We start from the raw sequence: 24,035 nt of genomic DNA, 5'->3' as shown, positions 1-24,035 counted from the left end.
TACTGGTCCCTTACTGGTGCTACTGGTCCCTTACTGGTGTGACTGGTCCCTTACCAGTCCCTTACTGATGTAACTGGTCCCTTACCGGTCCCTTACTGGTGTGACTGGTGCCTTACTGGTGCTACTGGTCCTTTACTGGTGTGACTGGTGCCTTACTGGTGCCTTACTGGTGTGACTGGTGCCTTACTGGTGTGACTGGTCCCTTGCCGGCCCTTTACTGGTCCTTTACTGGTCCCTTACTGGTGTGATTGGTCCCTTACTGGTCCCTTACTGGTGTTACTGGTCCCTTACTGGCCCCTTACTGGTGTGACTGGCCCCTTACTGGTGTGACTGGTCCCTTACTGGTGTTACTGGTCCCTTACTGGTGTGACTGGTGCCTTACTGGTGTGATTGGTCCCTTACTGGTGTGACTGGTCCCTTACTGGTCCCTTACTGGTGTGACTGGTCCCTTGCCGGCCCCTTACTGGTGTTACTGGTCCCTTACTGGTGCCTTACTGGTCCCTTACTGGTGTTACTGGCCCCTTACTGGTGCGACTGTTCCCTTACTGGTGTGACTGGTCCCTTACTGGTCCCTTACTGGTGCATCTGGTGGCAGCGCCATGCCGTCCCCGTCTCCGGACCTGGCGGAGTTCGGCGAAGCCGCGCCGTTCCTGCGCAAATCGGAGCAGGAGCGAATCGCGGCGCAGACGCGGCCGTTCGACCTGAAGCGCGACATCTTCGTCCCCGACGAGCGCGAGGAGTTCGTCAAGGCCACGATCGTCAGCAGGGAGGGGAGCAAAGTCACCGCCCAGACCGAGCACGGCAAGGTCAGCCGGCAGGGGGGCCGGGACACCACCCGAAATTGGGCGGCGCCGGGCTCTGTCGGATGCGGGGTGGCACAGATCTGACCCCGAATGGGCGGAATTGGACAAAAATCTGCCCCCAAATGGCCAAAATCTGACCCGAAATGGCCAAAATCTGACCTGAAATGGCCAAAATCTGCCCCCAAATGGCCAAAATCTGACCTGGAATGGTCAGGATTGGGATTTGTTGCTCACAGAATGGCACAGATTTGACCCAAAATGGTCAGAACTGGATCAAATCTACCCCAAAATGGCCAGAATTGGACAAAATCTGCCCCCATATGGCCAAAATCTGACCTGAAATGGTCAGAATTGGGGCTTGTCGGTCACAGAATGGCACAGATCTGACCCCAAATGGTCAGGATTGGACAAAATCTGCCCCCAAATGGCCAAAATCTGACCCAAAATGGTCAGGATTGGCGCTTGTCGGTCACAGAATGGCACAGATTTGACCCAAAATGGTCAGAACAGGATCAAATCTGCCCCCAAATGGCCAAAATCTGACCCGAAATGGTCAGGATTGGGGCTTGTTGGTCACAGAATGACACTGATCTGCCACAAAATGGTCAGAATTGGACAAAATCTGCCCCAAAATGGCCAAAAGCTGACCTGAAATGGTCAGGATTGGACAAAATCAGCCCCCAAATGGTCAGAATTGGACAAAATCTGACCTGAAATGGACAAAATCTGACCCAAAATGGTCAGGATTGGGATTTGTCAGTCACAGAATGGCACTGATCTGACCCCAAATGGTCAGGATTGGACAAAATCTGCCCCCAAATGGCCAAAATCTGACCTGAAATGGCCAAAATCTGACCCAGATGGTAAGAATTCGACAAAATCAGCCCCAAAATGGTCAGAATTGGGTTTTGTCGGTCACAGAATGACACTTATCTGCCCCAAAATGGCCAGAATTGGACAAAATCTGACCTGAAATGGCCAAAATCTGACCCAAAATGGTCAGGATTGGGGCTTGTCGGTCACAGAATGGCACAGATTTGACCCAAAATGGTCAGGATTGGGACTTAACAGCCAAAAAATGGCACGGATTTGAACCAAAATGGTCAGAATTGGGTTCTGTCAGTCACAGAATGGCAGAGATCTGACCCCAAATGGTCAGGATTGGACAAAATCTGCCCCCAAATGGCCAAAATCTGACCTGAAATGGTCAGGATTGGGGCTTGTTGGTCACAGAATGGCACAGATCTGACCCCAAATGGTCAGAATTGGACAAAATCTGCCCCCAAATGGCCAAAATCTGACCTGAAATGGCCAAAATCTGAGCCCAGATGGTCAGGATTGGACAAAATCAGCCCCAAAATGGTCAGAATTGGGGCTTGTCGGTCACAGAATGGCACAGATCTGACCCCAAATGGTCAGAATTGGACAAAATCTGACCTGAAATGGCCAAAATCTGACCTGAAATGGCCAAAATCTGACCTGAAATGGTCAGGATTGGGGCATGTCGGTCACAGAATGGCACAGATCTGACCCCAAATGGTCAGAACTGGATCAAATCTGCCCCCAAATGGCCAAAATCTGACCCAGAATGGTCAGGATTGGGATTTGTTGCTCACAGAATGGCACAGATTTGACCCAAAATGGTCAGAATTGGGAGTTAACTGCCCCAAAATGGCACAGGTCTGACCCAAAAAGGTCGGAATTGGACAAAATCTGCCCCGAAATGGTCAGGATTGGGGCTTGTCGGTCTCAAAATGACCCAGATCTGCACCAAAATGGTCAGAATTGAACCAAATCGGCCCCCAAATGGTCAGAATTGGACAAAATATGCCCCAAAAATGTCCAAAATCTGACCAGAAATGGTCAAAATTGGGTTTTGTCGGTCACAGAATGGCACAGATTTGACCCCAAATGGTCAGAATTGGCACTTATCAGCCCCAAAATGGCCCAAATTTGCCCCAGGATGGTCAGAATTGGGACTTGTCAGTCACAAAATGGCCCAAATCTGCCCCAAAATGGACAGAATTGGACAAAATCTGCTCCAAAATGATCAGAATTGGCACTTATCAATCCCAAAATGACCAAAATCTGACCCAAAACGGTCAGAATTGGGGCTTGTTGGTCACAAAATGGCACAGATCTGCCCCAAAATGAACAGAATTGGGACTTATCTGCCCCCAAATGGCCCAGATCTGCCCCAAAATGGTCAGAATTGGATGAAGTCAAGCCCCAAAATGGTCAAACTGGGACTTATCAGCCCAAAATAGCCCAGATCTGCCCCCAAAAGGTAAGAATTGGCACTCATGGGTCCCACAATGGTCAGAATTGGACCAAATTTGCCCCCAAATCACCCACATCCACCCCCAGATGGTCAGAATTGGACCAAATCCACCTCAAAATGGTCAGGATTGGCATTTATCAGCCCCAAAATGGCACAGATTTGCCCCAAAATGGCCAAAATTGGGACTTGTCAGCCCCTAAATGGTCAGGATTGGACCAAATCCACCTAAAAATGGTCAGGATTGGCTGTTATCAGCCCCAAAACGGCTCAAATCTGCCCCAAGATGGTCAAAATTGTCCCAATTCAGTCTCAAAATGGACCAAATCCGTTCCAAAGTGGTCAGAATGGCCACTTATGAGACCCCAAATGCCCCAAATCTGCCCCAAATGCTCACGTTAGGCCCAAATCCCCCACAAAATGGTCAAAACCAGCACCCAAATGATCAGAATTGGCACAAATCTGCCCTATAATGCCCCAAGGCAGTCCAAAATTGCTAAAATTGCCCCAAATTGGCCCAAATCAGCCAAAAAATTGTCTCATCTCAGCCCCAAAATGGTCTAAATTGGCACATATCTGTCCCAAAATTGTCACATTTGGCCTGAATCTGCCCTCAAATGGCCATAATCAGCCCCAAAATGGTCAACATTGTCCCTTATCAGCTCCAAAATGAGCACAAAATGGTCAAAAATGGTCCACGACAGCTCAAAAATATTCAAAATTGGCTCAGATCCGCCCCAAAATGGCCATAATCAGCCCCCAAATGGGCAAAACTGGCCCAAATCAGCCCCAGATGGTCAGAATTGGCCCAAATGGGTCCTGAAATGGACAAAATCAGGTCCCAAATGGTCAAAATCGGAGCAGATCATCCCCAAAATGGTTATAATCAGCACCAAAATGGGCAAAATTCACCCAGTTCCATCCCAAAATGGACAAAATCTGCCCCCAGATGATCTCAAGTTGTCCTGAAATGCTCCAAATCAGCTCCAAAATGGCCCAAATCAGCCCCCAAATGGATAAAATCGACAACAAAATGGCAAAAATTGGCCAAATCAGCCCCAAAATGGTCCAAATCGTCCCTGAAATGGCTAAAGTCAGCTACAAAAGAGCAAAATCTGCCCCAAATCTGGCCCCAAATGGCCAAAATCTGGCCTGAAACGATCAAAATCAGCCTCAAAATGTCTGCAGTCGGTCCTGACTCACCCCCAAAAAAGCCCAAAATCGCCCCCAAATGTCTCTTCCGTCACCTTTGGGACACCTGGAACCTTCTTCAAAATCCCATCGGATATTTGGTGCCTAAATACCCTTTTCATCACTTTTGGTCCACCCAGAACCCCCAAAATACCTTCTCCAAACTCCTATAGGGCATTTAGAACCCCAAGCACCTCCTCCATCACCCATGGGACACCTAGAACCCCCAAAATAACTCCTCCAAAATCCCATAGGATGCTTTAATCCCAAATCCCTTTTCTGTCACTTTTGGGAACCTAGAACTCCAAATATCTCCAAATATAAACCCCCGATATTCTCCAAAATCCCATAGGATATCCAGACCCCAAACACCTCCATTGCTCATGGGACACCCAGCCCTCAAATATGCCTTCCATCACCTCTGGGATACCTAAAACCCCCAGAATACCTTATCCAAAATCCTATTGGACATCTAGAACCCCAAACACCTTCTCCGTCACCCATGGGACACCCAGTACCCCAAATACTTCCTCCATTATCCATGGGGCTCCTAGAACCCCCAAAATAACCCCTCCAAAATCCCATAAGACACCTAGAACCCCAAATACCTTCTCCACCAATCCCATAGGATATCCAGACCCCAAACACCTCTTCCATCACCCATGGGACACCTAGAACCCCAAATGCCTTCTCCACAATCCCATAGGATATCCAGACCCCAAATACCTCCTCCATCACCCATGGGACACCTAGAACCCCAAATACCTTCTCCACAATCCCATGGGATATCCAGACCCCAAAGGCCTCTTCCATCACCCATGGGACACCTAGAACCCCAAATACCTTCTCCACAGTCCCATAGGATATCCACACCCCAAAGGCCTCTTCCATCACCCATGGGACACCTAGAACCCCAAATGCCTTCTCCACAGTCCCATAGGATATCCAGACCCCAAACACCTCCTCCACCACCCGTGGGACACCTAGAACCCCCCCCAGGTCCCTTCCCCCAAACCCCACAGGGCACCCTGACCCCATTGCTGTCCCACAGCCACCCCTACCCCCACCCCACAGCTTCCTCCCTCCCTTCCTTCCCACGCAGACGGTGACGGTGAGGGAGGACCAAATCATGCAGCAGAACCCCCCGAAATTCGACCGCATTGAGGACATGGCCATGCTGACGTTCCTCCATGAGCCCGCCGTCCTCTACAACCTCAAGGAGCGCTACGCCTCCTGGATGATCTACGTGAGTCTTCCCAGCAGCCCCTGGGGTGACCCCACAACCCATAGGGTGACCCATAAGGTGACCCTACAACCTATAGGGTGGCTTCTTGGTGAAGATCTGAGTGGTTACCTCATTCCCGGAGAGTTCGGGGTGCCTCGGATGTTGCAGTAATCTTTCAGAGCTCTTGGGTCACCTGGAACTGGGATGTCCCATCTCCGGTCCCGTTAGATCACCTAGAACCCAGGCATTCCATCTCAAGATCTTTTGGGACATCTAGAACCGAGACGGCCCTTATCCAGACCTTGTGAGACACCTAGAGCTGCGATGAGCCATGACCAGGCTCCTTGAGATACCTAGAACCAACATCTCAAGACCCTTTGGGCCACCTAGAAGTGGGTTGCCCCATCTCTAGACCCCCTGAGACACCTAGAATCAAGATTTGAAGGCCCTTTGGGCCACGAGGAAATGGGAAATCCCACCTCCAGATCCTTTGGGTTACCTAGAACTGGGATGTCCGTTGTTCAGACATCTTTGCAACTCCAAGAACCAGGATGTCCCATTTGGAACACCTCAGAGAACTCCAGACCCATTGGGGCACCTAGAACCAGGATGTCCCGACTAGGACCGAGAGCTCCACACTCATTGGCCACCTAGAACCATGGATGTTCCACTAGGAATGCCTAGGACTGAGTGATCCAAACTCATTGTTCCACCTAGAACCAGGATGTCCCATTAGGACCAAGAGCTCCAGACCCATTGTTCCACCTAGAACCAGGATTTCCCAGTAGGACTGAGAGTCTTGAACCCACTGGGCCACCTAGAACCAAGATGCCCCACATGGAACGCCTAGAACTGAGAGCTCCAGACCCATTGGTCCACCTGAAACTGGGATGTCCCTGTAGGACCAAGATCTCCAGGCCCATTGGGCCACCAAGAACCAGGATGTCCCAGTAGGACTGAGAGCTCCACGGCCATTGGGCCACCTAGAACCGGGGATGTTCTGCTAGGAATGCCTAGAACAGAGAGCTCCAAACTCATTAGGCCACCTGGAACCGGGTTGTCCCATGAGGGCTGAGAGCTCCAGACCCATTGGTGCACCTAGAACCAGGATGTCCCAGTAGGACTGAGAGCTCCACAGCCATTGGGCCACCTAGAGCCAGGGATGTTCTGCTAGGATATGCCTGGGACTGAGAGCTCCAAACTCATTGGGCCACCTAGAACCAGGATGTCCCAGTAGGATCAAGAGCTCCACACCCACTGGGCCACCTAGAACCGGGGACATTCCTCTAGGAAGGCCTAGGACTGTGAGCTCCAGACCCATTGACGCACCTAGAACCAGGATGTCCCAGTAGGACCAAGAACTCCAGACCCATTGATGCATCTGGAACCAGGGATGTCACCTGGTGACCCTGACCCCCATCTTCTTCCCCAGACCTACTCGGGTCTCTTCTGTGTTACCGTCAACCCCTACAAGTGGCTGCCGGTCTACAACGCTGAGGTGGTGGCCGCCTACCGAGGCAAGAAGCGGAGTGAAGCTCCTCCTCACATCTTCTCCATCTCAGATAACGCCTACCAGAATATGCTGACGGGTAGGGATCTCCCCCAGAGGCATCCTCAGCCCCATAACTTCACCCCCATCCCCTTTTTTGGGAGGCTCCGAGGTGGTCCGTGGGGTGGGAGGTGCAGCTGTGGGGCCTGATGTCTCTCTTCTCATCCCACCAGATCGGGAGAACCAGTCCATCCTCATCACGTGAGTTCGACCCCGTGTCTGGAGGGTGATCCCCAACCCCCCTCACCCCAAAACTCACTCTCATCACCACCCAAACCCCCAGCGGAGAATCCGGGGCGGGGAAGACCGTCAACACCAAAAGGGTCATCCAATACTTCGCTGTCATTGCTGCCATCGGCGACCGCGGCAAGAAGGAGACGGGGACACCGGGGAAGGTGAGGACACGAGGGGACATTTCAGCTTCTGTCCATTTATCTGTCCGCCGTTTTGACTCCCATTGGCCTCTCCCCAGGGGACCCTGGAGGATCAAATCATCCAGGCCAACCCTGCCCTGGAGGCCTTCGGCAACGCCAAGACCGTCCGCAACGACAACTCGTCGCGATTTGTGAGTGGTGGGAACGTTGGGTGGGGGAAGGGTGGGGAGGGGGAGGTCAGCCCACAACCTGACATCGGGGTCCTCGTAGGGCAAGTTCATCCGGATCCACTTCGGGGCCACCGGGAAGTTGGCATCGGCTGATATCGAGACCTGTGAGTGGGGCGGGGGACACAACCTTGGTGGTGTCCATGAGTTATGGGAACACCCCCTTCTTCTCCTCACTATTTTCTCACTCCCCATCTGCCCATCTTCTCCACCACCCACCCATCTCTCCACCCATCTTCTCTCCCACCCATCTTCTCCCCCACCCATTTTCTGCCCCATCCATCTTCTTTCCATCCATCTTCTCCCCCACCCACCCATCTTCTCCCCCATCCATCTCCCTCACCCACTCATCTTCTCCCCCATCTATCTTCTCCCCATCCATCTTCTCCCCACCCATCTTCTCTTCCACCCACTTTATCCCCCACTGATCTCCTCCCCCACCCACTTTTCCCCCCCACCCTCCCACCTTCTCACCCATTTCCCCCTCCCTCCCACCCACCCCACAACCTTCTCTCCGTCTTCCCCAGACCTCCTGGAGAAGTCGCGGGTCATCTTCCAGCTGAAAGCCGAGAGGAACTACCACATCTTCTACCAGATCCTCTCCAACAAGAAGCCCGAGCTTCTGGGTGAGCTCCTCCCCCACCCTTCTGCCAGATGGACACCCCACAACCATGGGCGGCCGTCCCAACCCCGCCGTCTCCCTGCAGAAATGATGCTGGTGACCAACAACCCCTACGACTACGCCTTCATCTCCCAAGGAGAGACCACGGTGCCGTCCATCGATGACGGCGAGGAGCTGCTGGCCACGGATGTGAGCTGGAGGAACACGGGCAGCACGGTGGGAAGCTGCCAGGAGAAGACCCCCCGATCCCAAATTTTCCCAATTTCTCCCCGCAGAGCGCTTTTGACGTGCTGGGCTTCACCCAGGAGGAGAAGAACTCCATCTACAAGCTGACGGGAGCCATCATGCACTTCGGGAACATGAAATTCAAGCAGAAGCAACGGGAGGAGCAGGCGGAGCCGGATGGCACCGAAGGTCAGCTCCATTTCAGCAGTGGAAAAAACGGGTGAGCCCCACAGCTTCCCACCCTCATCTCCCATTTTCTGTGTCCCCAGAGGCAGACAAGTCGGCTTACCTAATGGGGCTGAACTCTGCCGACCTCCTCAAGGGGCTGTGCCACCCCCGGGTGAAGGTGGGCAACGAATACGTCACCAAGGGGCAGAACGTCCAGCAGGTAACGCAGCAGGCCACCCTTCGTCCACCTGTCCTCTTTTGGAGCCCCGGTGTCACCACGGTCCCTCCTTCAGGTGATCTACGCCGTCGGGGCCCTGGCCAAGGCCGTCTACGAGAAGATGTTCAACTGGATGGTGACCAGGATCAACAACTCGCTGGAGACCAAGCAGCCTCGCCAGTACTTCATCGGCGTCCTGGACATCGCTGGCTTCGAGATCTTCGATGTGAGCATCTGGGGGGAAGGGCTGGGGGTGCTGTGGGGGTGAGCCACCGGGGGGATGTGACGGAGCCGTGGGTTGACCCCACAGCAGGTGCTGAGTTGGTCTTGTTGACCCACTTGGATGTTGCGTTGGCTCCATAGGGTGTCCAGGTGATCTCAGTGATCCCGTTCAACGCTCTGTTGACCCCACTGGGGCTCCAGTTGATCTCACTGACCCCACTAGGACCACTGGACATCCCACTGACCCCACTAGGTCCATAGTTGACTTTGTTCATCCCACTGGACATCCCACTGACCCCACTGGGTCCCCCACTTGACCTCACCTCTCACACTGGGCATCCCATTGATTCCATTGAGTCCCCAGTTGACCTTGTTCACCCCACTGATCCCAATGGGTGCCTAGTTGACCCCAGTGGGTGCCTAGTTGACCCTATAAATCCTGTTTTACCCTGCTGAGGGCTGAGCTGACCTCTCTGACCCATGGGGTGTCCTGTCAAACCCACAGATCTCTCTGACCATCGGCTGAGCCCAGTGACCCCCCAGGGCCTCACGCTGAGCTCAGCATCTCGCTCTTCTCTCCGCAGTTCAACAGCTTCGAGCAGCTCTGCATCAACTTCACCAATGAGAAGCTGCAGCAGTTCTTCAACCACCACATGTTCGTGCTGGAGCAGGAGGAGTACAAGAAGGAGGGCATCGAGTGGGAGTTCATCGACTTTGGCATGGACCTCCAGGCCTGCATCGATCTCATCGAGAAGGTGCCTCCTCCCCTGCAGTGATTTGGGGACGCTTACCCACACAGAGCTCGTGGGGACCCCAGAAGGGGTCAATAGGAGCACCGACCAAATCTTGTCCTGTGCAGCCGATGGGGATCATGTCCATCTTGGAGGAGGAGTGCATGTTCCCCAAGGCCACGGATATGACCTTCAAGGCCAAACTCTTTGACAACCACTTGGGGAAATCGGCCAACTTCGGGAAACCCCGCAACATCAAGGGAAAGCCAGAAGCTCACTTCGCCCTCATTCACTACGCGGGCACGGTGGACTACAACATCATCGGCTGGCTGCAGAAGAACAAGGATCCTCTCAACGAGACGGTGGTGGGGCTCTACCAGAAGTCAGCCTTGAAGCTCCTTGCCAATCTCTTTGCCAACTACGCCGGAGCCGACGCGCGTAAGCAGCGCCATTGACTCACGCAGAGTGGAGAACCCATGATCCAAACCCTGAACGACCCCATCCTTTTTTTTTTTTTCTCATCCAACAGCTGTGGAGAAGGGGAAAGGAGCCAAGAAGAAAGGTTCCTCCTTCCAGACTGTCTCAGCCTTACACCGGGTGAGGACAGTGGGATCCATCAGACATGGGGGGACCTTGGTAGATCTCGCTCACACATCCTCATCTCCTCCAGGAGAATCTCAACAAGCTGATGACCAACCTCCGTTCTACCCACCCCCATTTTGTCCGCTGCATCATTCCCAATGAGACCAAGTCTCCTGGTAAGCCTACAAAACAATTTAGTGGGGTCAGACGGGGCCCCGTAACGGCAGCCAAAGGTCCCCTTTCTGCAACCAGGTGTGATGGACAACCCCCTGGTGATGCACCAGCTCCGCTGCAATGGGGTGCTGGAGGGCATCCGCATCTGTCGCAAGGGTTTCCCCAACCGCATCCTCTACGGGGACTTCCGTCAGAGGTGAGAGTGGCCAGTGGGGGCCTGAAGGTGGGACCAGAACCACCCGGTGCTCATTTTGAGGTCGGTTCCTCCTGTTCTTTCCCAGGTATCGCATCCTGAACCCCACAGCCATCCCTGAGGGGCAGTTCATCGACAGCCGCAAGGGCGCCGAGAAACTCCTGGGGTCCCTCGATATCGACCACAACCAGTACAAATTTGGGCACACCAAGGTGAGGGCTGGCAGATCTTGGTTCTCCACGGTGCCACCATCCGTGTGTCTTCTTATGGTCCTGAACAGTACATCCACCAAATCACCCACCTACCCATCATTCAACCATTCCATGCAGCCCAACCCAACAATTAAGCTTTCCATCCAACCCAACCCAAGATCTGAGCCTTCCACCCAACCCAACCATTGACCTTTCACTCCAATCAAAACCAACCTTCAATCCCTCCATCCAATGCAAACCAACCGTTGACCCTTCAATCAAAACCAACATTCAGTCCTTCCATCCAATCCAATTCAACCACTGACCTTTCACTCCAGTCAAAGCCAACCTTTAACCCTTCCACCCAACCCAACTTTTTTACTCTTCCATCCAATCCAACCCAACCCCTGACCTTTCTACCCATCCCAACTATTGACCCTTCTCTCCAATCAAAACCAACTTTCAATCCTTCCACCCAGCCCAACCTTCAACCCTCCCATCCAATCCCAACCTTCAGTCCTCCATCCAACTCAACACAACTACTGACCCTTCCATCCAACCCAACTGTCGACCCTTTATTCCAACCAAAATCAACTTTTAGTCCTCCCCTCCAAACCCAACCACTGACCCTTCCATCCTCCCCAGCCTTCAGTCCTCCATCCAACTCATCCAACCACTGACTTCCATCCAACCCAACCACTGACCCTTCAACCAAAACCAACCTTTAACCCTTCCACCCAACCCAACCCAACCTTCCACCCTTCCCCCCCAGCCCTCCCCTCCCATCCTCTCCTCTCCTTCCCAGTCCACCCCATCCTCACCGACCTTCTTTCCCCCGCCAAGGTTTTCTTTAAGGCTGGGCTGTTGGGGCTGCTGGAGGAGATGCGTGACGAGCGCCTGGCTCGCATCATGACCCGCCTGCAGGCCCAAGTTCGTGGCTTCCTCTCCCGGCAGGAGTTCAAAAAGATCCTGGAGCGTCGGTGGGTTTCATCAGTGGTGCTCAGTGGGGCGGTGATGGGTGAGGGGCTCAGCCTCGAGCTCACTCCACATGATGCACTCCATGCAGGGACTCGCTGCTGGTCATCCAGTGGAACATCCGTGCTTTCATGGGGGTGAAGAACTGGCCCTGGATGAAGCTCTACTTTAAGATCAAGCCCTTGCTGAAGAGTGCTGAGACTGAGAAGGAGATGCAGGTGGGAGGATGGGGGCGGCACGGGCCAAAACATGGGTGGGGTAGGGCTGATGGGTGCAGGAACTATTTGCTGATGGTATCTGGCTCCTACACTCCTATGACGCAGACGATGAAGGAGGAATTCGGGCGCCTGAAGGAGGCCCTGGAGAAGTCAGAGGCACGTCGGAAGGAGCTGGAGGAGAAGATGGTGTCCATGCTGCAGGAGAAGAACGACCTCCAGCTGCAAGTGCAGGCTGTACGTGATGGCCACTTCCCAGCCCAGCTGCTTCCTGCTCCCTTCCTTCCCACTCCCACCGATTTGTCCCCTCTGTAGGAGCAAGACAATCTTGCTGATGCTGAGGAGCGCTGCGATCAGCTGATCAAGAACAAGATCCAGCTGGAGGCCAAGGCGAAGGAGATGTTGGAGAGGTTGGAGGAAGAGGAGGAGATGAACGCTGAGCTGACGGCCAAGAAGAGGAAGCTGGAGGATGAGTGTTCAGAGCTCAAGAAGGACATTGATGACCTGGAGCTGTCGTTGGCCAAAGTGGAAAAGGAGAAACATGCCACGGAGAACAAGGTAGGGGGGTCGGGTTGAAAAGGGGGGATTGGGTTGAGAAGAACCAAGAGTGGTCGGTCTGGGTTCTCCCACGTCTTCTGACTTCTATCCAGTCTGACTACGGGGCAGAAGGGCCTCTTGCTGACTGAGATGGAGGCTGGTGCTTCTCCCCACGCAGGTCAAGAACCTCACAGAGGAGATGGCCGGGCTGGATGAGACCATTGTCAAGTTGACCAAGGAGAAGAAGGCCCTTCAGGAGTCCCACCAGCAAACGCTGGATGACCTGCAGGCTGAGGAAGACAAGGTCAACACCTTGACAAAGGCCAAAGTGAAGCTGGAGCAGCAAGTGGATGATGTGAGTCCTGCTTCTCATGTGCTGGTTGGAAAAGATTCTTCTTGGGAATTGCTGGAGGTCTCTGTCTTGTTTTCAGCTTGAGAGCTCACTGGAGCAGGAGAAGAAGATCCGGATGGACCTGGAAAGAGCCAAGAGAAAGCTGGAAGGGGACTTGAAGCTGGCCCAGGAGAGCATCATGGACCTGGAGAATGACAAGCAGCAGCTGGAGGAGAGGCTGAAAAAGTAAGGGCCTGCCCACCACCTCTACCATCCCCTTATCCCTTCCCCTCATCTTGCTCTGCTCTGAGAAGTGGGGATGACAACTGGGGCTTCTCCTTCTCCAGGAAAGACTTTGAGCTCAACGCACTCAATGCTCGAATTGAGGATGAACAAGCAATTGCTGGCCAACTTCAGAAGAAGCTCAAAGAGCTCCAGGTGAGGCTGGCGTGGAAAGGAGCTGATGAGTCCCCAGTTGGTTGGGTTGGTAGAACAGGGTCAAGTGGAAGAGTCTCCAGTTGGGTTGGGTCAAGTTGGGTGGAAGAGTCTGTGGTTGAGTTGAGTTGTGTTGGGTGGAAGAATCCTCAGTTGGATTGAAGAGTCTCCACTGTGATTAGGCAGGAGGGGGAGAGCGGTCTCTGACTTGTTGGGTTGAGCTGAACTGGTTTAAAAGTGTCTCCAGTTTTTTGGGTTGGGTGAAGTTGAGCTGAAGGGTCTCCAATGGGTTGTGAGTTGTTGGGTTAAGTTGGGCTTATCTGGGTTAAGTTGGGTTAGGTTAATTTGGATTGAGTTAAACTGAATTGGGTTGGATTAAGTTGGATTGAAAGGTCTCCAGTGTATTATGAGTAGTTGGGTTAAGTTGGATTGGGTTGGATTAAGTGGGGTTGAGCTAAGTTGGGTTGGGTTAAGTTGGATTGGATTGTGTTGTGTTAGGTTGGACCAAAGAGTCTGTGAGTTGTTGGGTTAAGTTGGGTTGGATAGGTTGAGTTGGGTAGGTTGAGTTGGGTTAAGATGAGTTATGTTGTGTTGGGTTGAAAGGTCTCCGATGGGTTTTGAGTTGTTGTGTGGTGCTGGGTTGGGTTAAGTTGGATTGGGTTGGGTTGAAGGGTCTCCAGTGGGTTGTGAGTTGTTGGGTTAAGGTGGGTTAAGTTGGATCAAAGTGCCTCCAGTGGGTTGTGAGTTGGGTTACGCTGGTTTGGGTTGGTTTAAATTAAGTTGAGTTGGGTTAAGTTCAGTTGAGTTACGTGCTGAAGGGTCTCCAGTGGGCTGTGAGTGGCGTTGGGTTGGGTAGAAGATCCCCCAGTTGGTTGGACTGAGTCAAATGGAGCCCCTGGACCGCAGGCACGAATCGAGGAGCTGGAGGAGGAGCTGGAGGCAGAGCGGACGGGCCGGGCCAAGGTGGAGAAGCTGCGCTCGGATCTGTCGCGGGAGCTGGAGGAGATCAGCGAGCGGCTGGAGGAGGCGGGTGGAGCCACATCAGTGCAGCTCGAGCTCAACAAGAAGAGGGAGGCTGAATTCCAGAAGCTGCGGCGCGACCTGGAGGAGGCGACGCTGCAGCACGAGGCCACGGCCGCTGCCCTGCGCAAGAAGCACGCCGACAGCGTGGCTGAGCTGAGCGAGCAGCTCGACAACCTGCAGCGCGTCAAGCAGAAGCTGGAGAAGGAGAAGAGCGAGCTGAAGCTGGAGCTGGATGATGTCAGCTCCAACATGGAGCAGCTCATCAAGGCCAAGGTAGGAGATCAGGGTGACGCCAGGTGGAACGGCTCCCCCTCTGGTTTTCTGGTGTTCCCTTGCACCTCCCTTCCCTTTCTTCCTCCAGGCCAACCTGGAGAAGATGTGCCGCACCACGGAGGACCAGATGAATGAGCACCGCAGCAAATCAGAGGAGGCCCAACGCATGGTTGCTGACCTCAGCACTCAGCGAGCCAAGCTCCAGACGGAGAATGGTGAGCTCTTTGCTCCCTCTGCCCCATCTGCTGGCCTTGGGGACCATGGGGGGCTGTGGGGGGGTCTCCCCAGCTATGACTGCCCTAATTTGTGCCCCATAGGTGAGCTCTCAAGGCAGCTGGAAGAGAAGGAAGCCTTCATCAACCAGTTGATGCGTGGGAAACTCACCTACACCCAGCAGCTGGAGGACCTGAAGAGGCAGTTGGAGGAGGAAGCCAAGGTATGAAAGGCTTTGAAGGCCTGGAGGTTTGGGGGTGAGGCAACCCAAGGGCAGGAGGAGGCAGGGGGGGATGGAGGAGCTCAGGGAGATGGGCTGTAGTCATGGAGGATGTGTTGTGTTGGAATGGATTGAATTGGGTTGAGTTGGGTTTGCTTGGATTGAGTTGTGTTTGGTTGAGTTGGATTCATTTGGATTTGATTGGATTTGATTGGATTTGATTGGATTGGGTTGGGTTGGGTTGGTTTGGTTGGTTCAGTTGTGCTGGGTTGTGTTGAGTTGGATTGGGTTGAGTTTGGTTGTGTTGAGTAGATAAGGTTGAGTTGGGTTTGGTTTGGTTAGGTTGAGTTGGGTTGAGTTGGGTTGGATTGTGTTGAGTTGGACTGAGAGGTTGGGTTATGGTGAGTTGGATTGCGTTGAGTCTGGTTCTGCTGAGTTGGACTGAGGTGGTTTATGTTGAGTTGAGTTGGGTTGCGTTGGGTTGAGCTGAGTTGGTTTGGGTTGAGTTGAACTGAGATGGTTTGGGTTGAATTGGAGGGGGTTGAGATGATTTGGATTGAGTTGAGTTTGATTGGATTGGATTGAGTTGGGTTGAGTTTAATTGGATTGGGTTGAACTGAGTTGGGTTGAGTTTAATTGGATTGAGTTTGGTTGGGTTGAGTTGAGTTGGTTTGGGTTGATTCAGGTTGAGTTGGATTGTGTTGGGTTGGGTTGGTCTGAATTGAGTTGTGCTGTTGGGTCGAGTTGGGTTGGATTGAGTTGAGTTGGGTTGTGTTGGATTGAGTTGGTTTGAGTTGGGTTGTGTTATGTTGAGTTGAGTTGGAGCAGGCTGAGTTGTGCTGAGATAATTCGGATTGAGTTGAGTTGGATTAGCTTAGCTGAGTTGGGTTGCTCTAAGGAAGATCTGATTGGGTTGAGGCAATTAACACCACCACTTGTTGGGCTGGAGAACCTCAAGCTGTCCCCAGCTGATGCTGCCCTGCCTTCTCCTCACCCCAGGCCAAGAATGCGCTGGCCCACGCCCTGCAGTCAGCCCGGCACGACTGCGACCTGCTGAGGGAGCAGTACGAGGAGGAGACAGAGGCCAAGGCTGAGCTGCAGCGCGCCCTTTCCAAAGCCAACTCAGAGGTGGCCCAGTGGAGGACCAAGTATGAGACGGATGCCATCCAACGCACCGAGGAGCTGGAGGAGGCCAAGTGAGTCCTCTTCCATGGGTGTGGAGATTCTTGGAGGAGTCCTTCGAGGCCCTGCATGGCATCTCTTCATCCCTCCATTAGGAAGAAGCTGGCGCAGCGGCTGCAGGAAGCAGAGGAGGCGGTGGAGGCGGTCAACGCCAAGTGCTCCTCCTTGGAGAAAACCAAGCACCGGCTGCAGAATGAGATCGAGGACCTGATGGCGGACCTGGAGAGGTCAAACGCTGCGGCTGCCGCTCTGGATAAGAAACAAAGGAACTTTGATAAGGTGGGAGCACCAGCACGTTGTTGGGGTGAGGAGATGGAAGAGCTGCTGCATGGAAGAAGAGATTGTAAGCAAGGTCCTTGGGGCGTCCCCTGCAGATCTTGTCGGAGTGGAAGCAGAAGTTTGAGGAGTCGCAGACAGAGCTGGAGGCGTCACAGAAGGAGTCCCGGTCCCTCAGCACTGAGCTCTTCAAGCTGAAGAATGCCTACGAGGAATCACTGGAGCACCTGGAGACCTTCAAGAGGGAGAACAAGAACCTCCAAGGTGAGAGCGCGGCCATCCCCAACGTCACCCTGCAATTCCTGCATGCTCTGACGGGTTCTCATCCCTGCAGAGGAGATCTCGGATTTGACGGAGCAGCTGGGAGCCAGCCACAAGACCATCCATGAGCTGGAGAAGGTCCGTAAGCAGCTGGACGCTGAGAAGCTGGAGCTGCAAGCGGCGCTGGAGGAGGCTGAGGTGAGCAAAACTCCATCCGTGCAACCCTCTCCATCCTCCACGTGTCCCCCATGGCCACCAACGCTTCCATGTCCTCCCCAGGCGTCCCTGGAACACGAGGAGGGGAAGATCCTGAGGGCCCAGTTGGAGTTCAACCAAGTGAAGGCAGACTATGAGCGCAAGCTGGCAGAGAAGGAGGAGGAGATGGAGCAGGCCAAGCGCAACCACCTGCGGGTCGTGGACTCACTGCAGACGTCGCTGGATGCCGAGACACGGAGCCGCAACGAAGCGCTGAGGCTGAAGAAGAAGATGGAGGGCGACCTCAATGAGATGGAGATCCAGCTGAGCCACGCCAACCGCATCGCAGCTGAGGCCCAGAAGCAAGTCAAAGCGTTGCAGGGCTACCTCAAGGTACCCACGGGACCACTGGGAGATGGGGGGGTGGCTGTTGGGTGACTGAAGTTGGCTACTGGGTCAGTACTCTGTTCCCAGTGGGAAATGGACAGGTGGGTTTTGTGTGGAAGTTGGGGGCTTGCTGGGTGCCCAATGGGCGGCCATCAGATGTCCATTGGGCAGCCATTGGTTGCCCATGGGGTGGCCAGCTGGTGATCATTCCGTGAGCATTGAGTGACCATTGGCTGCCCAGTGGGTAGCCAGTTGGCGATCCTTGAGGTCCCTTCCAACCCTGGCAATTCTGTGATTCTGTGACAATTCCGTGGCCATTGGTTGCCTGTTCCGTAGCCATTGGGCGGCCATTGATTGTCAATGGGTGGCGATTTGTTGCCCATTGGTTGGCCAGTTGGTGATCATTCTGTGGCCATTTGTTGCCCATTGGTTCTCCACTTGGTGATCATTCCATGGCCATTGGTTGCCCATTGGGTGGCCATTTGTTGCCCGTTTGTTGGCCAGTTGCTGATCATTCCATGGCCATTTGTTGCCCGTTGGTTGGCCAGTTGGTGATCATTCCATGGCCATTTGTTGCCCGTTGGTTGGCCAGTTGCTGATCATTCTGCAGCCATTTGTTGCCCGTTGTTTGGCCAGTTGCTGATCATTCCGTGGCCATTGGCTGTCCATTGGGTGGCCGGTTGGTGATCACTGTTCGGCCACTGGTCGTCTGTTATGTGACCACTCGTTGCCCATTGGGTGGCCAACTGTTGATCATTTGGTGGCCATCGGTGCCCTCTGGGCGATCATTACGTAGTCACCCAAATTACCCCCTCAGTTTCTACCCCCCCCTACTCACACCCCTCTCCGCGCCGCCCGGCAGGACGCCCAGTTACAGCTGGACGACGCGGTGCGCGCTAACGAGGACCTGAAGGAGAACATCGCCATCGTGGAGCGGCGGAACAACCTCCTCCAATCGGAGCTGGAGGAGCTGCGTGCGGCGCTGGAGCAGAGCGAGCGGGCTCGCAAGTTGGCCGAGCAGGAACTGATCGAGGCCAGCGAGCGCGTCCAGCTCCTCCACTCCCAGGTGAGGATGCCACGGCGAAGGCTTGGCTTCTTTCCTGCAACGTCCCACCGGAGGGCAGCGGGTGAACTCCCAGCTGCTCCTCTCTTCCAGAACACCAGTCTCATCAACCAGAAGAAGAAGATGGAGGCCGACATCTCCCAGCTGCAGACGGAGGTGGAAGAAGCAATCCAGGAGTGCCGGAACGCCGAGGAGAAGGCCAAGAAGGCCATCACCGACGTGAGTGCCGCGGTGGACTCGGTTGAGGGACACTGGACTCCCTCAGTCGTCCTCCTGCTAATGGAGGAGATGGAATTCCACCTTCCTCCACCTCTCCCCACCCTCTGAGGTGTCCCATACTCACATTCCCTCACCTCCCCCTCTCTCTCCCTTTCCTCCATCTCTCCCCACCTCTCCCATTCTTCCACCTCTCCCCAACCTCTTCCATCTCTCCCATACTTTCTTTTCCATCTCTCTCATTCCTTCCATTCCATCTCTCCCATTCCCTCACCTCTCCCATCTCTCCCGTTCCTCCACTTTTTTCACCTTCTCCCATCTCTCCCATTCCTCCTCCCCTCGCATCTCTCCAATACCTCCACCTCTCCCATTTCTCCCATTCCCTCACCTCTCCCATCTCTCCCGTTCCTCCTCCTCTCCCATCTCTCTCATTTCTCCACCTTTCTTCACCTTCTCCCATCTCCCCCGTTCCTCCACCTCTCCCATCTCTCCCATTCCTCCATCTCTCCTCATCTCCCACATTCCCTCACCTGTCCCCTCTCTCCCATTCCTCCACCTCTCCCCACTCTCCACAACACCCCATCTCTCTCCTAGGCGGCCATGATGGCGGAGGAGCTGAAGAAGGAACAGGACACGAGCGCCCACCTGGAGCGGATGAAGAAGAACATGGAGCAGACCATCAAGGACCTGCAGCTACGGCTGGACGAGGCAGAGCAGCTGGCCCTCAAGGGTGGCAAGAAGCAGCTGCAGAAGCTGGAGGCGCGCGTGCGGGAGCTGGAGAATGAGCTGGAGGCAGAGCAGAAGCGCAACGCCGAGAACGTCAAAGGGCTGCGCAAGTCGGAGCGGCGCGTGAAGGAGCTCAGCTACCAGGTGGGACAGCACGGCACAGCTGAGGGCAGAAGGGAAGAGCTGACACAGAACGTCACCTCTTCCACCCATCCAGAGGGATGCAGTGGGAATGAGAAAATGGGTTACCTGGTGTCTGTGGGAACAAGGGGGACCTAGAACGTGGTTGACCTGGTAGCTGTAGGGACTTGAGTGACCTGGAATGTTATTGACCTGGTGGCTGTAGGGATGCAGGTGACTTAGAATGTGGTTGACCTGGTGGCTGTAAGGACACAGGTAACACAAAACATTGACACGGTGACCACAGGGACATGGGTGACCCAGACCAAATTTGGCCTGATGGCTGTATGGGCACATAGGTGAGCTAGAACATGGTCGACCTGGTGGCTGCAGGGACACAGGTGACAAGAAACATAAACTTGGTAGATGTATGGACATAAGTGACCTAGAACATGGTTGACCTGGTGGCTCTAGGGCCATGGGTGACCTAGAACACTGTTTACTCAGTGGCTGCAGGGACATGGGTGACCAAGAACACGACTGGCCTGGTGACTGTAGGGATACAGGGATCTGGTGGTTGTGGGGACGTGGGTGATGACAAAACGTAGACCTGGTGGCACCAAGGGCTTGGGTGACCTAAAACATAGACATGGTGTCTGTAGGAACATGGGTGACATAGAACATGGTTGATCTGGTGGTTGTGGGGACATGGATGACACAAAACACAGACCTGGTGGCCACAGCGACATGGGGGACCTAGAACATGGCTGATCTGGTGGCTGCAGGGACATGAGTGACCTAGAACATTGTTGACTTGATGGCCGTAGGGACATGGATGTCATAGTACACAGGCTGTGGTTGTAGGGACACAGGGGACCCAGAATGTGGTTGACCTGGTGGCTAGAAGGACGTAGGGGCCCTAGGACATGGCTGATCTGGTAGCTGAAGAGACATGGGTGATCAAGAACATGGCTGGCCTGGTGGCCGTAGGGATACAGGTGACACAGAATATAGACCTGGTGGCCACAGCGACATGGGGGACCTAGAACATGGCTGACCTGGTGGCTGCAGGGACATGAGTGACCTAGAACATAGCTGACTTGGTGGCTATAGGGACACGGATGTCACAGCACACAGACGTTGTGGTTATAGGGACACAGGGGACCCAGAATATGGCTGACCTGGTGGCTAGAGGGATGTGGGGGCCCTAGAACATGGCTGACCTGGTGACTGCAGGGACATGAGTGACTTAGAACATGGTTGACCCAGTGTCTGTAGAGACACGGGTGACACAAAGCATAGACCTGGTGGCTGCAGGACCTAGATTATGAATGACCATGACCACCTTCTCCCTCTCTGCCCAACACCACATTGACCTTGCCAGGGAGGCTGCCCCTCTTCCCAGGAACACTTCTAACAAATCCCAAACCTGAACTGCCACCATGATAACCCAGAACATGGAGATCTTTGGGACTTTGTGAGGTTTGGACCCGCACGTGTCCCACTTTGGTGACCCCCCCTGTGTCCCCCTGCAGACAGAGGAGGACAGGAAGAACATGGTGAGGTTGCAAGACTTGGTGGACAAGCTGCAGCTGAAGGTGAAGGCGTACAAGAGGCAGGCGGAGGAGGCGGTGAGTGTGGGATGGGGAGGGGATGTGGGGAGGGGAACGTGGAGAACAAACTGGGTGGGGAAATATTGAAGAAACTGATCAGTGGGTGGAGAAATGGGCAGAGAAATGGGTGGGGAACTGAATAGATTGATGAGAGGATGGATGGATGGATGGATGGATGGATGGATGGATGGATGGATGGAAGGAAAGAAGGAAGGAAGGAAGGAAGGAAGGAAGGAAGGAAGGAAGGAAGGAAGGAAGGAAGGAAGGAAGGAAGGAAGGAAGGAAGGAAGGAAGGAAGGAAGGAGGGAAGGAAGGAAGGAGGGAAGGATGGAAGGAAGGAAGGAAGGATGGATGGATGGAAGGAAGGATGGATGGATGGAAGGAAGGAAGGAAGGAAGGAAGGAAGGAAGGAAGGAAGGAAGGAAGGAGGGAAGGAAGGAAGGAGGGAAGGATGGAAGGAAGGAAGGAAGGATGGATGGATGGAAGGAAGGATGGATGGAAGGAAGGAAGGAAGGAAGGAAGGAAGGAAGGAAGGAAGGAAGGAAGGAAGGAAGGAAGGAGAAATTGGATGAATGGGTGGACGAATGGAGAATTGGGCAGAGAAGTATTGGAGAAAGTGATTGGTAGGTGGAGATATGAGGGAGAAATTGTTGGGGAGTTGGATGGATGGAGAATTGGGTGGAGAAATACTGGAGAAACTGATGGGTGGGTAGAGAAAGGAATGGAGAAATGAGTGGAGAAATGGATGGAGAATTGGATGGGGAATTGGAGAAAGGGATTGTTGAGAAGACGGATGGAGAAAGTGGAGAAATCACTGGAGAAACTGGATGGATTGAGAATTGAGTGGAGAATTATTGGAGAAATTGACTGACGGGTGGAGAATTGGATGGGGAATTGAAGAAAGGGATCAATGAGAAGATGGATGGATGGAGACATTGGAGAAATTGGATGGGAGAAATGGATGACTGGAGAACTGGGTGAAGAAATATTGGAGAAACTGATGGGTGGTGGAGAAATGAGTGGGGCGATTGGAGGAAGGGACTGGTGAGAGGATGGAAGGATGGATGGATGGGTGGGTGGGTGGGTGGGTGGGTGGATGGATGGATGGGTGGGTGGGTGGGTGGGTGGGTGGGTCGGTGGATGGAGTACTGATTGGAGAAGTACTGGAGAAATGGATTGGTGGGTGGAGAAATGGGTGGGGAATTGGAGGAGGGGATCAATGAGAAGGTGGATGGATGGAGAAACTGGAGAAATGGAGGGAGAAATTGGATGGAGAAATTGGATGGATGGAGAATTGGGCGGACAAATATTGGAGAAATGGATGGATGGATGGATGGATGGATGGATGGATGGATGGATGGATGGATGGATGAAAAATGGGTGGGGAAATTGGAGAAAGGGATTAATGAGCAGATGGACAGACAGATGAATGGGTAGACGGATGGATGGCTGGACAGACGGATGGATGGATGGATGGAAAAATTGGATGAATGGATGGATGAATGGAGTACTGATTGGAGAAGCATTGGAGAAATGGATTGGTGGGTGGAGAAATGGGTGGGGAATTGGAGGAAGGGATCGATGAGTGGATGGACGGATGGACGGACGGACGGACGGACGGATGGATGGATGGACAGATGAATGGGAGGGTGGGGATGGACAGGTAAATGAAGGATGGAGAACCAGAAGTGTGTATGGGTGGGAAGACGTGAGGTGGATGCGGGACGACGGGATTGAGGGAGAAAGAAGAAGGGGGATGGAGAGGGGAGAGTTGATGGAAGAAGGTTGGGTGGATGGATGGATGGATGGATGGATGGATGGACAGACGGAAGGACCGGTGGATGGATGGGGGACGAAGCGTCCGCTGAGACGGGCTCTGCCGTGCCCTGCAGGAGGAGCAGGCCAACTCCAACCTGGCCAAGTTCCGCAAGGCGCAGCACGAGCTGGACGAGGCGGAGGAGCGCGCCGACATCGCCGAGTCGCAGGTCAACAAGCTGCGGGCCCGGAGCCGCGACATCGGAGCCAAGGTGGGTCCCTGCCCCACCTCATCCCCGCCCCACGGCCCTGCCCCACCTCTGCCCCATCGCCTCCCTCTGTCGTCTCTCCCCACAGAAAGGACTCAACGAGGAGTGAAAGCCTACTGGGAGATCTGCCCTCCTGCCCCGACCGCCTGTCAGTCCCCTTCGCATCCCCACAACCTCCCCTGCTTCGAGCCAATAAAAACCTTTCTGCAGCAGTGGTGGCGTTGTGTGGGGCAGGGCTTTGTGTGGGGTGAGGCTGCCCCACAGAGCTGAGATGGAGGGGGGCTGGGAGAGCGTGAGCCACAAAACTGCGTGAGCTGCCCCACTGTGAACCTCAACCCATTGAGCCACGGGGTGCTATGCATCCCTATACGTCTCTATGGGGTTTCTGTGAGTCTCTGAGGGCTGTGGGCCCCTGTGGGTCTCTGTGGGGCCATAGGGGTCTCTATGGGGTCCCTATGGGTATCTATGGGGTCCCTATGGGTCTCTGTGGGCTTCCTATGGGTCTCTATGGAGTCCCTATAGGTTTTCCTTGGTTCTCTATGGGTCCCTAAGGGGCTCTATGGGGTCCCTGTGAACCTCTAAGGGTCCCTATGGGCAGCTTTGCCTATCCATGTTCCTTGTGGGTCTCTATGGGATCCCTATGGGTCTCTTTGGGATCCCTATGGGATCTCTATGAGTTACTATGGGGTCCCTATGGGCAGCTGTGTGTACCCATGTTCCCTGTGGGTTCCTATGTGGTCTAGGGCATCCTTGTGGGTCTCTATGGGGTCCCTATGGG

General features: G+C 54.0%; 1 protein-coding gene across 1 annotated transcript; it reads left to right on the top strand.

Annotated features, from left to right (window-relative positions):
- Positions 1–599: 599 nt before the first annotated feature.
- Positions 600–23,548, top strand: LOC116240188 (myosin-7). Its single transcript, XM_090128098.1, has 39 exons — positions 600–806; positions 5,375–5,518; positions 6,930–7,086; positions 7,220–7,247; positions 7,330–7,441; positions 7,519–7,611; positions 7,691–7,754; positions 8,175–8,273; positions 8,355–8,458; positions 8,545–8,683; positions 8,764–8,882; positions 8,956–9,105; positions 9,686–9,856; positions 9,961–10,270; positions 10,362–10,429; positions 10,503–10,590; positions 10,667–10,784; positions 10,870–10,993; positions 11,816–11,952; positions 12,039–12,165; positions 12,271–12,399; positions 12,478–12,720; positions 12,878–13,054; positions 13,131–13,276; positions 13,378–13,468; positions 14,372–14,761; positions 14,850–14,976; positions 15,079–15,197; positions 16,194–16,390; positions 16,472–16,655; positions 16,751–16,916; positions 16,987–17,111; positions 17,193–17,501; positions 18,358–18,561; positions 18,652–18,777; positions 19,369–19,644; positions 21,156–21,251; positions 23,126–23,260; positions 23,346–23,548. Exons 1-39 carry the CDS (start codon positions 600–602, stop codon positions 23,364–23,366), a joined length of 5,820 nt encoding a protein of 1,939 aa, XP_089984224.1. The 3' UTR covers positions 23,367–23,548.
- Positions 23,549–24,035: the final 487 nt, after the last annotated feature.

The sequence above is a fragment of the Phasianus colchicus genome, chromosome 32, assembly GCF_987193195.1.
Source record: "Phasianus colchicus chromosome 32, bPhaCol1.hap1.1, whole genome shotgun sequence".
Taxonomy (NCBI): domain Eukaryota; kingdom Metazoa; phylum Chordata; class Aves; order Galliformes; family Phasianidae; genus Phasianus; species Phasianus colchicus.
This window is presented reverse-complemented; position numbering and strand designations above follow the sequence as displayed.

What these genes read in the sequence shown, in the direction of transcription:
- LOC116240188 (XM_090128098.1), top strand. Translation starts at nt 600, where the DNA reads ATGCCGTCCCCGTCTCCGGACCTGGCGGAGTTCGGCGAAGCCGCGCCG. An exon ending in CCCAGACCGAGCACGGCAAG is followed by an intron (nt 807 to 5,374) that starts GTCAGCCGGCAG and finishes CTTCCCACGCAG; the next exon opens with ACGGTGACGGTGAGGGAGGA. An exon ending in AGGAGCTGCTGGCCACGGAT is followed by an intron (nt 8,459 to 8,544) that starts GTGAGCTGGAGG and finishes TTCTCCCCGCAG; the next exon opens with AGCGCTTTTGACGTGCTGGG.